This window comes from Habropoda laboriosa, unplaced genomic scaffold (assembly GCF_001263275.1).
Source record: "Habropoda laboriosa isolate 0110345459 unplaced genomic scaffold, ASM126327v1 scaffold18, whole genome shotgun sequence".
In the NCBI taxonomy this organism is placed as follows: Eukaryota; Metazoa; Arthropoda; class Insecta; order Hymenoptera; family Apidae; genus Habropoda; species Habropoda laboriosa.
The window spans coordinates 2,408,674-2,425,369 of NW_017100152.1; the positions used below are offsets into that span (position 1 = coordinate 2,408,674).

The 16,696-nt window shown below is 45.8% G+C and overlaps 1 protein-coding gene across 1 annotated transcript; it reads left to right on the plus strand.

Annotated features, from left to right (window-relative positions):
• Positions 1 to 1,267: 1,267 nt before the first annotated feature.
• On the plus strand, positions 1,268 to 15,222 carry LOC108575528 (protein tincar). Its single transcript, XM_017938353.1, has 15 exons — positions 1,268 to 1,325; positions 4,446 to 4,548; positions 5,120 to 5,435; positions 5,509 to 5,733; positions 5,878 to 6,009; positions 8,426 to 8,564; positions 8,640 to 9,280; positions 9,369 to 9,556; positions 9,633 to 9,835; positions 9,931 to 10,433; positions 10,623 to 10,818; positions 11,563 to 11,698; positions 11,833 to 11,883; positions 12,643 to 12,849; positions 13,279 to 15,222. The coding sequence occupies exons 3-15, from the start codon at positions 5,126 to 5,128 to the stop codon at positions 14,425 to 14,427; spliced, it is 4,080 nt and encodes a 1,359-aa protein (XP_017793842.1). The 5' UTR covers positions 1,268 to 1,325; positions 4,446 to 4,548; positions 5,120 to 5,125; the 3' UTR covers positions 14,428 to 15,222.
• Positions 15,223 to 16,696: the final 1,474 nt, after the last annotated feature.

Below are 16,696 nucleotides of genomic sequence, written 5' to 3' on the forward strand. Positions count from 1 at the left end.
TTGCCAACTACTCGTCGCTGTCGATGCCTACGGTGTTGACCGACAAACAAAAGGGACCTCGATGCATTGTCTTCGACGGGAGCGAATGCAGGTCGAGGAACCATCCAATGACCAGCTCCCATTCGACCGATATTGCATTCCACCAACGACGATCGATACTTCCTAATCAACTACCCCTCTTTCTCTCATACCTGATTCGCCTTTTTCATTCTCACGATTTCGCCTATCTTCAGGAAATGTATCTGGAAACGTTTACAGCTCAAGGATCGACCAATGGCTGGATGGAAAAACTTGCGAAACAATTATCGAGAAGTTCCCTGGCAAACCTATTTTTCTTCCTTTCATGTTTTGTCTCGTTTGTTCCGCGGAATCAGCAGAAAATGCCGGTTAAACGTTATTCGCGTTTACCGCCAACGAACGCGCACACCCACAGAGTAAAACGTGTGACAAAGACAAATCACCGGAAAATCTTGGGAAAAATATATTTGGTCTGTGCGTGTATCGGAGACAGCGACTACTCTAATGGAGTACCTCTATAACCCGGGAGCGAAATAAAAGGTATAATGGAAGCGCGATTAAATTTTGAAACAATTCTAGCTGATATTTCAAGTGCCGTTTCGATTAAATAGGCGTTTTGAGCGGGCGTCGCACAATTTCACAGTTTGTGGAGGTAATCGAAGGAAGATGTTGGGTAGGTGAAAAGTGTCGAGAATGGTTGAAAAGCAGCCGCGATTGACGCAAGCACGAAACAGCAATCGCCAGCTAATGAAAGCTCTCTCTCTCCCTTTCTCGTACGTCAATTTCGTCCTTTCACCTATTATTGACCCCAGTTTACTCCTATACGATTCCGGTTAACTGTCACACAAACAAGTGATGTGGACCCGAGAAGAAAAAGAGCCGGCTAATTTGAATGGCAAAGTGAGGCACGGTAATTTCGAAATACAGTGCACAGGGTTAACAGCGCTGAGGCATCCACTTAAGTAGCTGTCTCGCAATGTTGGAGGCGTTCCGGAAACGCAAATAACAATGTACGCGAGGACGTGCGCTCGCCCCAGATAAGCCACCTTCTTAGATTGCTGCCTAATGAAAATGAATTAAGAAAGAACCATCCTTTACTCGTCAAAATTTGCTGGCGCGTTGCAGTTGAAACGTGCAACGAACAGTATATATATATATTATACAATAGTTATACGTAAACGAAGCCGACGCGGCCCACCACATCCGTCGGTGATCAAAAAATGTTCCATTCCATTTCAGATCTGCGAACGCGACGGCAAGCACGACGGCGACAGCGACGACGACCGCGGCGGTTCATTCTCCGTTCGGTGAGTAGATCGGTTTGACAGTTTGATAAATTGCACGAGAAACGATATAGAACGTCGAATATCGATGATTTTCGATTCACAGAGTCCACGGTCTTTATATCTAACCTAACCATCGTTGCAATTTTCTCCGAGAAGAAAACGTCAGCCGGAAAATGTATAGAGGTGGTTCGGAGCTGTAGCAGTGGCCGTAAAGAAAGACAAACGAAACTGAAATAGTCGACGAGCTTGTAATTTTATTGAAATTTCCTATTTTCTATTCACCCTTCTCGATAATTTCTTTTCCCTGGAGACAGAAAAACCGCTAGATCCTTGCAAGACTCTTCCATCAGCGAACTAGATGATGCTCTCGATTTTCCACTACACCCGTAACTATTCGCCTCTGTGAATTTCTCCGACGAACCACCCTTTCTTATGCATACTTGCATCTTCGATTCTTCTCTTATTTTTCGTGGCAGGACGAAGGGAAAGACGATTTGAGACGAGTTACGCACGATACCATGTGAACTTGAACTGCAAGTATTTAGTCTAAAGTAGAATTTAAGAAGGACTCTACTCTTGGACGGAACCAAAAGCTTTTTCGAGCGCAACTCTTTAAAATGATTTTTACGCCTTTCACGTTCGTCTCGCTAAGAGAGCGGGTAGGCGGGTGGCCTACTCGAGCTGCCAGCTTTTCTCAAAGCGCCCACTATTCTTCGTCTATTGCCGAGATCGCTCTCCGTTTCCTTCCGTTCATATTTTTCATCGAAACGTCGGCTTTTCAACTCGATGCGGTTTTAACCGGCTCCGAGAAATATGTATATGTATTCGAACAAAAAACCACGACGCGACAAAGAGTGACGTGGCGCGTAACAGTGGGGGAAACGAGAAAGGGAAAAAAGTACGTCTTTTTCATTATTTCGCAAGAAAGTGCGGCACTTAAGATGAGCAGAAAGGACGCGACGAAAGAACGGTGTGGAGGGAAGAATATAAAACTGGACTCCGTTGCTCTGCCTCGAAATTACGAAACCACGTAGTTCTGTGTCGTTCGAAACGCGTGTAGCCAAAAATGTACCGCGATCCTGGCGGACAACGAGGGATATTCCGTAACCATGGTGACAAGCTGACTCATACTACGGTGGAAAGTCGGTGGTGGAAACGTATCGAACCTTGGAAAAGTCTTTGATAGAAGTAATCCTTCCTGTCATGACGCGAAAGCATTGGATAAGAAAACCGACATATGCGATGTGCAAAAGATGTGAAAAATAGAAGGGATTAGCGCGATTATTGGTTCCACGGGAGAAATACCTTAGTTTGCTAGTAAAAGAAAACGATATCGATGTCGATCGCGTCAAAATCGGAATCCTAATTCCAGCTTCTTTGAATATCTCCAGCTACAAGTAGGTCAGTTATCGTGAGATCGCATGATTATCTTTCCGGCATCAGACATGATTGTGCTCTGTGAAAATAGAGCCTCCCTTGTTCCCCGTTTCTTTCCCGGTACACAAGACATCAAACGCAGAACAGAAGGATCCGTTTCTTTTTGTTCGGGTCAGTTTCTCGAACGGCTTAGTGTCTCCATGGTATCGCTTCTTTCTTTTGAATCCCCCCGCTGTCGTCGTCATCGTCGTCATCGTCGTCATCGTCGTCATCGAGGAAGACTAAAAGCAATATCCAGCTAGAACAGAAATACTAGCGAAGTAATCATCTCGGAAAAGTAACACCTGCCGCCCGGGAAGTCGAAGAAGCGACTTTGCTAAGTCAAGGGTGAACAAGAAAAAGCTTAGTTTGTTCTGAAATCGACGCGACGGCTATAGTAGCTTTTTCGACGAGCAAAGGCTCTAGGTAGAGAAAAGGTACTTTAATTTCTCGTTATTACCCCAGCGAGCAGTATCCGCACCAAGTAAGTATAATCACCGAATAAGGGTTTACTTCTCCTCTTTCCAGTTTTATCGTTCTCATATTCTTCTGCAAGCTTCGAAAATTTCAATATCGCGTCAAAGGTAAACGTGTGCCATTGTACGTGTCCTAATATCGCTTCGTTAGTGGACGGTAATACAGTCGATCCTTTCCTAAAGTAAACACATCGATCACCGAGAACATGATGGAAACAGCAGGAAACCAGAGATCCTGCTCCCGATTTCTTTTCTTCTTTTTTTTATCATTTTCTCGAGTAATCACGCAACGAACATGGAATACTCAAAACTCCTATTCTTGTATTATACTTCGCTTCCATATGTATAGAAATACACATGCATACGTATGTATATGTAGGTTAACCGCACATTCTTATGTAAACATAAATGAAAATCCTGCCACGACGGATGCCAGATCGTTACTGCATAACGGTGTATGCGCCACCCTTGGAACCGTATTTCCCAGATAATTAACGTCAGCCCTATCGTTTTTTAACGACGGGACAAGGGGTTGCGCGCCATTATATTGACGTCGCCACCAAGATACCTAGAGATTTTTAATTAACGAACAAATTGCCTGGCCATCGTTTTCTTTTCTTCGTCTTTAAACACATTCTCCTCTTATTGAGGTTTTCAATTGTAGATCACAGTTTTCGGCAAAATAGACCTTTATTTAGAAAATACGAAATATACATGTAACGACCATGAAGGACCGAGACACGCGCCGAAAAAACAATCAACGATCGGGCACCGTTGGCGTCCAATAATCCTCCTAATGACATCCATGATTATGCAACGAATCAATAGATGGTTGTAAGGGCACTAGAATTATCACGGTACGCTAGTCCTCCTCTGTTCTGATCCCTTTATGTAACTTGTCTCGGTGATTGTCGATCATTTTCGTTGTCCCCGTGGTCATCATCGTGTTCTCCTTTTCGCGATAAAGGAAGTTGATCGAGGTGTACCCGAACAGATGCGACGAGTAACTTTCTGCGCGAATTTGCGCGAACAATGTGCGCTCCTCGAGCGCGAGCCTCTCTTTTATCTTCTCCTGTGATTCGTCGCACGTCGATCCTTGTCCTGTTAATTCAGCGGTAACTTTCGTTCTTCATTCAGATTAACGAGTGAAGCTCTTCTGCTTACGCTCCTTCAAGTCGCCGTAGTCTCTTCTTTTGCCTCTCCACAGGTAAATCCATTTGCTAATTTGCTCTTCCGTTTTTCGTTTCAGGCGGCGCTGTCACCGCCAAACATGTCAAAGCTTCGCATCGATTGTTCCGAACTGGCTCTCTCGACAGATTGAGAGATCTACAAGAGATAAAGCAGAATACTCCGTAAGTGTTCCGTTTCAACTAATTATAAGTGTGAAATTTCAATGTACCTACGTGCCTTATGTAGTTTCGAATGAAATCTAGAGAAAACGTGGTTGTTTGCGAGCAACTTTCTAAGAAGACTACTTACTTCTAATTACTTCGGGAGTGAGACAACGACAGAATTAAGGAAAAAGGATAAAAGGATTTCGGAGCAAGCGTGACAACTATTTAGGGATTCTCGGAAACGTAAATGGTCGAATCGCGAAAGGAAACATAGCCCCGAGGGTTGGTTAAAATGGTCAGACCGCGTGCTTGATCGCAAGCAACCACGTAAACACACAAGCAAGCACGCACGCACGCACGTATTTTCCCTCTTGAAATTTTATCGCGAAACGAATCCGGCAAAAACGATCATAAAACTCCAAGCTTTATAACCCCTCGTCTCTGTTTGGGAAAAGTGTCAAGGGTGCGTCACAACGGGGAGGAATTTCCAGCTTCCCTTCGACGTGTGTGAGCGTGCGATTTAATTGCTCGTGCAGCATGAATATTCGTAGCGTAACGACTCTTCTAGAAACGTTTCTCGTTCTTGTAGAACAAGATGTCAATGACGGGAAGCTTGATGGGTTACGAGAACAATAACGAGGTAAATCAAGCAAAGTGCAAGAAGCCGTTGAAACCGCTTCCGATAGTGTCCAGTATAAATTCGAGTGGTATCACCACTACCACCACTACCACTACCACTACCGCGACCACCACTGCCACCGGTAAAACGAAAAGACCGCGAAAATCGAGCAGGCGAAATTCCTGTGTAAGAGGACACGTGAACAGTTTGTGGTCCGTCTGGTACGGCATTTTGGCGGTTGCTTTTCAAGCTTACATTGGTTTGAGATACGCGAAAAGGTTCACCGGTAAGTGTCCTCTTTAGACATCTACGTAGATGATATATCCGATGTATAACAGGTTTTTTTCAATACATTCCAGCATATTTATCGTTACCTTGGCCCGCGGACGCTCCCCCGGCAAAGGTGGAATTGTACGCGTGTTTGGTGCTAGCCGGTACCGGGGTTGTTCTATTGCCGGTTCTGCTTGGCGCAGCCTTCCTCAAGCTCGGCAATCTGGCGAACGATGGGGTAAAACTCGGCCGTCACTTGAGCGCGTGCTCGCGCGATCCACCCTCGTCTTTGCTCACCAACAATCCCGATCACAGTAAGTAGGCGTATAACTATACGCGTCTATGGCTTCTCCGCCACTTCGCGTTTCCACCCTTTCCTTTTCTTTCCTTTCGTTTCGAGACCAATCGTTGTATTTATATACACACAGATCACTCGTTCCATCTCGCTTTCTTCGCAGGTTTGGCGAATAATTTATGGCGACACGGAGGTCCCACGGCAGCTTTCGTACATCTTTGCACGGCCATGTGCTTCTTGCTGCCCTCGCTACTTATGGAGGCCAGGCTGATACATGCTGGATTTTTGCCAAAAGGTAGGTAATAACCAACAGGTTCCACCATTCATCTTACATGTCTTTTTGCACCTTACTTCTTTGCCCGTGGAAATCGAGCAAAGTACCGCTGATTTCGAGCTCACGAGCAAATTGAATATGATGGAACGTTTCGTTTTCTCCTTTTCATCCCCGACCGTGACTGCCACTCTTCACGTAAATATAATTCCTTCCAGCACTCTTCTTGCTCCTGGGTTCAAAAGAAGAGTAAAGGATTAGTTTTCGTTTTTCGTCCAACGTAAAATGCAACAAGAATTTTGAATTGAGACGACACTCGCGCGTTATTTGTTGGAGAAATGGGTCTCTTTCGACGCTCATTAGCCTAGTCGAATGGAGATACAAGTGATAAAGTCGTTTAGAATATCATTGAAACGAAGGGTAAATATTTTCTCTTGCATCTATTAGGAATAGCAGAGACAATCTTGCCGTTGGATCGTCGCGTTTGCTTTTCGAAGCAGAATTCGAATGGAACCTATATGCAAACGTCGTTCATTCAGTAACAATCGTGATTGTAAAAGAATGACATTACAAACGTACGCATTTCCTTTTTTCCATGAGGTTAGATATCACGACATCGAGAGAACAACATTCTTTTTCGGAGATGAATTTTGAATCCTGCGTATTTAGCCATTCGTTAGGAAAACTCGGATAGTGGCGGGGACATGCGGTTTCGGATTCGAGACACTACATCGCTATGTAGGATAGAACGACTCGCGCATGGAAAAAGGGGCGGTCGGGATGTAACAGGGCAACTTCGTCCTGACTACGTCCTGGTTCGTGTATTGATCGGCCAGGTGTGTACATACAGTTTGCTGCAGGATTTCTCATTACTTGAATCCTTCCATCTTGAATCGCTCAACCGACTCACCACTATTCTCTGTTCTCCGACCGATTATTAAACACGATCCCTCCTTTCTATCGAAAATATTCACAAGTCCTATTACAGGCACAATCACTCTGTTGCCCCGTATTCGTCCGTTTTCGAGCAGCACTTTTACAGTTTTGCGTTTCGGAAACGATAGAAGCACAGTTTATTGTCGCGAGCGCCCATATATTTATAGTTCGCCTACGATCACGATAACGATCAGACGTTTACGATGTCCTTTCTCTTTTAGAAAAACAAACGACCAGCTCGAACAACTTTTATTTCTGTAAACTGTAACATGTATCAAACATAGTCCGTCCATGTTGAGCTGGTTAAAGTACGTACCCATGTGTTGCATATCTGCGTATCGTATCACGGTTGCGTATCAGTTTTGACGGGCAACGGTGATACAATACGCGGATATGCAACAAATCGATACGCAGCTTTACTGATCACGATCAATTATCGGCGTGTTTCAATTCAATTATTTCAGATAGAATCGTTTACGCACTTTATAGCGGGAAATTTTTACAGTAGTACGAGGATACAAGGTTGGACAAATAAAATTCGCGGCTGTTCCTTGTTACCGAGAACAAGCGGGTACCTATGCACACTTAAGCCCAGTGTCCACGATGCGTCACGTTAGAGACGCGTACGCGACAAAATATCGCTTGCTGTACGCTTCACTGCTGTGCGTAGCGCATGAGATGTGGGCGGCTTCTATTCACGAGAGTACAGAGGCATTACGTTTCGTGTAAGTACAAACGACCGCGGCAATGTACGCTAGACGTCATGACGAATGCATGTTACGACGATAGTGTGACGATGAGATTTCGTGGACAGACATCCACTGTTTCACATTGGTGGCAGCACTGAAGCGTACAGCAAGCGATGTTCCGTCGCGACGCGTGTCTGACGCGACGCATCGTGGACGTTGGGCTTTAGTGTTCGCAAAAGGAAACCGTTCATTCAACAAAGCCCTTTTAGAACGTGTACACCACACTTCTACCCGACTATTATATACACTTATCGATTAAAAACGACGCAATTTAACTTGAGGCTAGGTAATTTTTCAATTCCTCATTCCTCTGTCCCTCCCTACTCGGTTTCAAACTTCGCGGCTTTACTTTCGGGCCCGATCTATCCGGCATCGAGATACGGATTAAAAGCACAAACGTGTTGGGAAAGTTAAGGTTAATCCTCGGGAATGTCATTACTCTCGCAAAGTCTCTCGCAAAGTTAGAATGAAATAGTTTTACCGTCTACATCCGCCACATCTTCCACGTGCGTTTGCGATACCCTCGACACAACCACCTCGCAAAGATATACTAACAACGTTGCAGGGATTACCGAATCGAACGCAATACAGATACTACCTCGATCGATTTACTCGCTTACTTGCCGGATTAGTTTCATGGGGCTGAATTTCTTTCTCTTGTATAATCGGGAATTGAGCAACTACGGTATCGAGGTGAAATTATGCCAGAGATCCTCGTCTAATCCAGCCCAAAACGGAATCTTTTCACTTTGCAGAAGCGATATGGCGTACGGATCTGGATTGGCTAGTGACTCATCGCGATCGACTGGTCGTGTCGAGCTTCATAAATCCGAACGTGAATCTCAGCATTCTAACCGGTTTTATAACACCTCAACCTTTTGTTACCCTGACACCCAACGGCAACGACAACGACGACGACGATGACGACGACGACGATGACGACGATGACGACGATGACGACGACGACGACGACGATGACAAGCATAGTGTAATGAACGACATCACTACTGCGACTTCGGACTTGACCGATATCGTGGTGAAGTCAGTCGAGACAGGAACGCGGGAGACTACCACCAAGTATCTCGGTCTATTTCGACGGACGGGTACCGGTTTACCTACACCTATCGCACGACCATCTAGTACCAGCAAGTCAACAACGTCTACCACGTCGAGAACATCGTCGACAACGTACGCGACTCCTAGGTCGAGCAAAATTACGCCTACAAACACCGCATCCTCGATTGCAACGACAACTACTAGCAGCACAACCACGACGAAGATGACTACGATCACGATGACGCCCACGAACATAGTGAACACAGCGACGTTTGCATCAACGTCCAACTGGCCAAGTGGTTCAAAGAGCACCTCGGCTACCGTGAAATATGGAAATACCATAGTCAGGCGACCGACAGTTAGGACGATCGTAAGAAACAATAGTTTAAAGACTAGATCGAAAACGAAGAACGCAGGAAGGTCTTCGACAACGATCAGACCGAACAACAGAGGTGCTACTGGTGGAAACATGACAGGGCAAAGTATGTCGCTAACGATGAACAGCTTGGCCGATCTGGATCATCCGGAACAGTTGAATCTGAAATTTCAAACTGGTAAGATTTCTCTTCCTTTCCAATCTTTGGTGATAATATTGCGCCTTCTGTTCTTTCTCTTCGTAACATGATTTGATACCTCCTTCAGACGAACCGTATGGGCCCATTACACTGGAGTACTTGAATTACGCAATCGCTCTAGCCGTCTATTCCGTGAGGTATCCGGCGGTTTTCTGGTCGTGTAACAAAGCGCTCGGCACAATTTTCAGTTTCCAGTTGGTTGTCAATTCCGCTCAGAGCTTACTGGCCTACGTTGGAATGTCTGTTCTTTATAAGGCAAGCACGGATCATTTTCAGCGTGCTTCTCCATACCGTTCACCGTACACGTACTAAGATAAACGTTTCTGTTCAGGTTCAAGTGATGGGACCTCTGAAGGTCCTGCCGGTTCTTCGGCAACAATATCGCACTACCGTATCGACCACCAGCAGTATATCAAGCATCTTCGGAGATTCTTACTTTCTCCTGAACCCACACGTCACCCTCGTCCTGTTTGCGCTTTCCTCCCTACTGGTGCTCTGTTCCAGCATGGTCATGTACTTATACGCTTACGGCAGGTAAACTAGATATACATATTTAATTAAAGGAGCGTAGTAACTAAGATAGGATGTGTGCGAAGCATAACATCTCGCGTTGCCTTTTCCCCGTGCAGATTCACGGCGTTCCTGAATCAGGAGCGTGAGCGTCGAGTGATTTTGCCAAAGGAGAATCGGAATAGAAACAGCTGGGTGTACTTTATTCATTGCACCGCCCTCTGCGTGTTCTTGGCAATTGCGATCTGCAGCGCGCCTCTGCTCTACGATTACAGCGTAGTGTATCGGGGCAGTCTGGACGGGGCGATTTTAGCTTGCATCGTGGCCACCGTCCTCCACCTGTTCCTCTGGCTGCTGCTGTGGATCTTTCTTACGATTAAGCAACGCTGGACGTTCAAGCTGAGGGTGACGATCGGCCGTGCCACCGTTCGGTCAGCCAGGTCCGTCAAGCTCGTGACTGACGTGGATTTGCTGTCGGCCAGGGACGACGAGGACGGAATTAGCGCACCACTTCTTGTGGTCGGTAACGGTAGGACTTACACTATAGCTGACGCCTCGCCCAAAAAGGCTATCATGAGTGTGATACAGAAGGCGGCCGTCGAAAGGAAAACGCGCTCTCAAGGTAAAATACCTCGTCAACTACTTCTCGTCTCTTCTCTTCTCTTCCCTTCCCTTCCCTTCCCTTCCCTTCCCTTCCCTTCCCTTCCCTCTCCCCACCCTTCCCTTCTCTTCCCCTCTCTTCTCTTCCCCTCTCTTCTCTTCTCTTCTCTTCTCTTCTCTTCTCTTCATGTTGATTCTTCGAATCGTGTAGGAAACACCGATTCCGTGGACGGTGAGTCGACCGCTGACGATGAACAGATCTACTGGTTGAGACCGAAATTACGCCCTTCGCCAGCTAGGTCGCCGAGCAACGCGAACGGTGTGTCGAGCACGGAAAAGGGTTGGCTGAACAAGAAGTTGAAACCCAAGGTCACCTTTAACGACCTGCCTAGTACGTCCGGCTCGCGGTAACTACCCTCCTCCCTCCTCTTGATGTCTGTCTTTCTGTATGTGCCGCTGCGTCCATGCCCGTGCTCATGCTCGTCTTTTCTTCTTCTTCCTCCTCCTCTCTAAACTGTCATAGCTCACTATTTACATAAGTCAATTATCTCCCGATAAAACGTTATATGTGTTATTCCATGTAATTCTCTGCTTTCATCATTTTGTATTTTCATAGCATTCACAAGCGATTATATTAATCTCCATTCCGTATCGATCCTCGATTCATCTTGAAATTTTGTATCCTACTTACTTGGTCGTACAATGTTGGTATCACGTGCATACAGCGTATACAGACGTTAGCATGAATTATGTGCTTTAAACAAGAGACAACTTCCAAGGTTCGTTAACTCTTTGAGATTACACTTAAATTATCATAGCGAAACCATTAATTTTCTCCATTCTGAAATTCCCACCAAGTGTCGAATAACCGCAAAGGATTAACAGTTTTACTAGCACGTGTAATCATCCACTGTGCCTGTTTCGTTCTTGCCAATAACTCGTCACTTTCGTAATAATGCTGGATAAAATATCTTATTAATAACAATTGTAAATTGTAGCACCAATCCTTCACGATCGACGTTTAAACATCCTTTCTCTTTTCCTGATTGTAACCTGTCTCTCTTTGTCTCTCATCCCCGTTAGTAGTAATCGGTAAATATCTTGTGCGGATCAGTTGTAACGTGCTACGACACGCCATCTTTTAATTGCAGTAATAAGGGAAAAATCAGACGAGGTACCGATGACGCGGGGGGACCTGAAGATGACGGAGATTACGCCACGCTACGAGAACTACCGCTGATCACGTCCCTGGATCCCGCCGATGATTCGACATCCGAGGAGAACAAGGTAGTAGATTTCATCGTTCGTTTCGTCATCCCTTTCCCTCTTAGTCGCCGCGATAACCACCATCGTTCGATTCTCGTCGCTGCATCGTTGCTTCCCTCTTCGGCTTTTAATTTACTTTTATTTTGCTTTGACAGTGGGGAAGGTGGCTGATATCTCGTAGGGACGGTATACCTAAATTCACAAACGTAAGACGGACAAACATCTCGCTTTCTTTCTGTTTTCTCATTTTTTTCTCTCTTTTTTTTTTTTGTTTTTCCTTCACCACATTTCACATTAACGCTTTCAAGTGATATTAACGTTTGTTAATTGCGCGTGTGTTGTTTTTGGTTGTGCACTAACATATGGTAGCATAGATCGCATAGACAATATCGGGTATAAAGATGGCAAAACTCTGTCTCGAATTTTCCAAATCACTCGATTAGGCCCTTAGTAATGCATGTTCGATCTTACGCTTATCCTTCTATCCTTCGAATTTTGTTCTGTCCAAAATAGCAAATAGCGTATCGATTGATGCCGGCACATATGCCAATGTTTCGTATCGTTTTACGCGCAAATTCAAACAATGGGTTCGATAAATGCGCTTGAAACGCGTTCGAGGTACACGATACGTGACACGGTCGTCTAACCATACATTTAGGTACTTATTTACGTGTATATATCCTAGTATATGTATTTGTTTCCTCGATACGTTAGAAACCATCTTGCGCCTTCTTCGTGTCTATAGTTGGCTAGCGTCGTTGCATGTGTCGCAGATTTCAAACCATCATTATACACGTTTGTTCTTTCTTGCCGGCTTTCCTTTCTTTTCATCCGTCCTCTTGTCCTTTCGTTTCGTTTGATTTTCGCGAGATTGAAATGAAAATTCCTCGTTATAATAGTATCTCTACCGTCGCCGAGAAATTGGCATTTCGCTTAGCAATTAATCGTTGGAAACGTTTCAACAGCTGCTCGAGTGCGTGAACGACGACCAAGTGACTTACTACGCGAGCGCAAATCGCGATCTACAACCTTCGGAAGGCGACCCTTCGCCTCTCTTGACTCCAGACCCTTTGCCCGATCCCGCTTCGGAGCCACTTTCACTGCCACCTCCGACTCCAACTTGTGCACCGACTACCGAAGTTGTCACGGCGCCACTAACCACTAACACCCAGGTACTAACAATCTTCTTCGCCTCGTTCACCACGTTTCATCGATTCAGGGCGGGCAGGGTGGGTGACTAGGTGGCGAAGGGTGTGCAAACTTTTCGAGAAGCAGAACGTGTGTGCCTAGCGTGGAGAGACGATCGATACGACGTGTCCGCGCACGTCCTCCCCCTTTTACGATTTTTCAGCGTTCCCGCGAGCAGTTCGGCGATCGTATCGTTCGATAACGATTTGGTTCCAGTAAAAGATTTGCTCACCCTTTTCCCAACACCGCTGACAAATATACACTCTGGTTGCTTGACAAGCATCGTGAACCTCTTTTCTCTTCTTTTCTTTTTTTCTTCGTTTCTTCCTGCAAAGCATATGTAACAACGGTAGGAAGAGCGAACCGGTGAATAAGAAATAATTAACGGAGTAGGATTGTTTCGTTGCTTTCAGACAAACGGAGGACAAACGCCACGATGCTTGCGTCGGGCGGATTCCGGGATGCCGCACGAAGAATTGACGCCTCGCTCGGATTCCTCGAATTCTCCACCGTTGGACGCGGTAGTGAGTGGTAGTAGCGGAGCTGGTTCGGTTGCAGGACACAGCAACACGAGTAGCCACAGCGAAACCTCTTCGAGCGGGGTGCACAGTAACGCCAGCAACGCTAGCAACGGCAGCTGTCAACGCAGAGCGACCAGCGTGGACGATTTGACCGGTGGAAACGCAGCGGGGGAACAACGGCCTGGCGAAGAATCACGCGATCAGTGGCGTAGCTGTTCCCTCCAACGGGGAATTCAACCACCATGCGTGGCTGCTACTTTTTCACCGCCGCACAGTCGTCCAGGCACCAGCCAATCGTTCTCTTCGCCCCAGTACGCGAACCACGTACCGTTGTTCGTCAACGCGCATGCAAACTCGCACGGGAACGCGAACGTCACCGATCTCTCTTCTTCGAGCGGTCCAGGCTGTCCGGCCGTTATCCTTGAGAATCCGAATGAAGCGACCGTGGTGATTCGGCGTAAACTGTCCAGAACGAAGCTGTCGGAGCCGCTGAATCCAAACGAGGAACCGTTCGGCCGTTCCACCAACATGAGGATGACGTCGTTCACGGAGAGCAACGATATCCGCGTGCACGCCTCTTCCGCCACTCTACCGCATTACCCGACCCAACCAGTGGTCACCTATCCACATTGCTCCACTATGCCGTTGCCTCACGCCTCGCACAGCATGGCGGGATCCCACATGGCCGGCTCGAGCGGAAGCTGCGGCTCCGTGCCTCGTCACACCTTCGTCCCGCCGCAGATGCACGCGACGGTTCCGGCGCACACCACTCTACCCTCCCATCACAACGGGGTCAGGCTTCTGCACGCGCCGCCGCTACAACCCGCCGTTCCGAACAACAACCCGTTCGTCAAGAGGTTCCCACCCGTGCCATTGCTGCACACGCAGCCCTGGGCCCTACCCGGCCATCACACTTTCCCCCAGCCACCCCAAGCCAATGGCAAGTTGACCGCTACAGCGCAAATCAGGCAGACCGATCGCGATTCTGCCAACTTCTCCATGGCCAGCAGTGGCGATTCTGACACCTGTCTGCCACACTGAGCCCATCCTACAGCACCTTCTTTTCTCTCCCTTCTCTAGATCCCTCGAGCACCAGTTGCCTCATCCTCCACCTTATACACGTTACACCTACTATATTACATATCATACTCTCGCCATTCTATTCCTTCCTCGGAAGGAAGGACGTCCGACACGCACGGTTATACAATTATTTTCAACGCAAAAGCCGTCTGTCGCGACATCCTTGTAACCCCCCTGTTCTTCCATATCAATTACTATTAATTCTCGGTACAACACATACAAGTCATGCGTAAATCATACGTTAATCTTTTCAAGTTTAAGCGCGAACGTACAAAACTCCTGACAAAACATATCCCGCGGGCCGATGCTTTTCTTTTGTTAGCGATTCAGCCGTTCTATAATACTAGCAAATCAACCAGCAAAATCACGGAAATTACCTTTTTCCTCTTTAAAATTCTAGTCGTTACCGCGCTTTTCCCCGTTCGCCTTCGCACGTCTCAAACGCGTAATCAAGACACAATGCAACGTACAATGTCCGTTACTTGATGCACGTATATATGCGCCGATCACATTTCAAGAGCAAAATGTACAATCCCCTCTTAAGCTTTCATCGCCGCGCCCCGAAAGTTTGTCAAAGGATCTTGGATATTACACACTTTCACGCGTTCGTTCTATTGAACGGAATGATCGAGAGCAGCAGCTAGAGTGCGTCAAGGAACAAATCGATTACTGCCATATTACGAAACTATTTTGTCCTTCTTTCCGTGAGCACACGAAATTGCAAGTTCGCGATATATTTTCAAAGAAGACGACGACGACGACGACGATTTCCTCATAACAAACGAGAAAACGGTTACGACACGGTAATAACGATAATACTATCCTTCCACTATGAGACATACTTCTTGAAAAGTTAAAGCCATGCTGAAATTATTGCTGATACGTTAGAAGAAGCCAATTGACATATTCTTACCATCGATTTTACAACTGAAACTGCATAAGTGCACCGACTAAACGATAGTTTATTTATCTATATAGGTATGTAAACGGTAGTCAAATGAATCGTATCTCATGGCTTTTTCGTTCGTGATATTCTAGTCGCAGTCGGTCGTGTTCTTTTGCGATAGTTAATACGAGTTACTGATGAAACTAGAAGGAACAGCTGCTCAAGTACATACCATGGAGGAAAGATCGTTATTTTTCGAAATATCTTCAATCGTCTTGAACACGACGGTTTCAATACATTAAAGGAGATTATAGAACGGCGTGGCACGGCGCGGAGCGAAGAACCGATTATCCCTGCCTACGTACATACATAAGTACATATGTATGGTATGTCTGTAGCTGTAGCGATGCTTTCTCGAACAAAGGTGAAACGAAGATCGCGATTTGCCGCATACATCGAATAAATCGATCATATGCAGTTGTTTTTTATACGTGCTCCTCGAATAGAAATTTCAAGTGTATTTTTCATCGAGATACTGCAAGACTAAAACATATCGCAGTGGACCGTAGGTATACGTAGTATGTAGCATCGACTCCATATGACGCGTCCACGTGGTTAACGGGGAAACTAGTCGTTACTTTTGATGAAATGAAACGAAACTAAACGAAATGAAACGAAATATAGGACGTACACACTTGTTCATAGATATTTTCTTACATTTTCCACCAACTAGTGAAAATGTAAAGTTGCGTAGTTGCGAATAGAAGCAAATCGGCCAGATTAACCGAAACGCGAACTGCAACGCGATTTTCTAACCACAAAGAAATCTTTGGTTATCTGGACGGACGTTAGACGAGAAATTTCTCAAACTTTTTATACCAAAGATAGTGATCGGATAGTTGATGAACCGTGACGCGAGCAAACTCAAAGATTCCAATCTATTCTTCTAACAAGATCAAAAGCATCGAAACGATTGCACAGTTGAAGCTTTACGGTATCGACAAGGGGAAGAATATTTTTTTACTTTTGCTATGGCGTATCGATAACATATGTAGCTCTATCATTTCCCTTTGCTACTTGTCGCTTCAGATCTGCAAAATCTAACACTCGCTATTAGGTACCTCCGTTTCTACACGGTAACTTTCTTCCTCTAGAGCTTTTCTAACGAGCAACGCACCTCGAATCGTAGAGTTGTCGGAAATACCCGTTGAAACTGCAAAACGATGAAGCTTTCACTGTACTTTTTGTGTCTATACATATAACCAGTATATGCATGTGTATTCTACACATATACCTATAACTTTTCAAAGCGGACTTTAACATGTCCTCGTAAATACACCAATC

Coding starts and splice junctions, on each gene's coding strand:
- LOC108575528 (XM_017938353.1), top strand. CDS start 5,126: ATGTCAATGACGGGAAGCTTGATGGGTTACGAGAACAATAACGAGGTA. Junction 5,436..5,508: donor ATACGCGAAAAGGTTCACCG/GTAAGTGTCCTC, acceptor AATACATTCCAG/CATATTTATCGTTACCTTGG. Junction 9,281..9,368: donor GAATCTGAAATTTCAAACTG/GTAAGATTTCTC, acceptor TACCTCCTTCAG/ACGAACCGTATGGGCCCATT.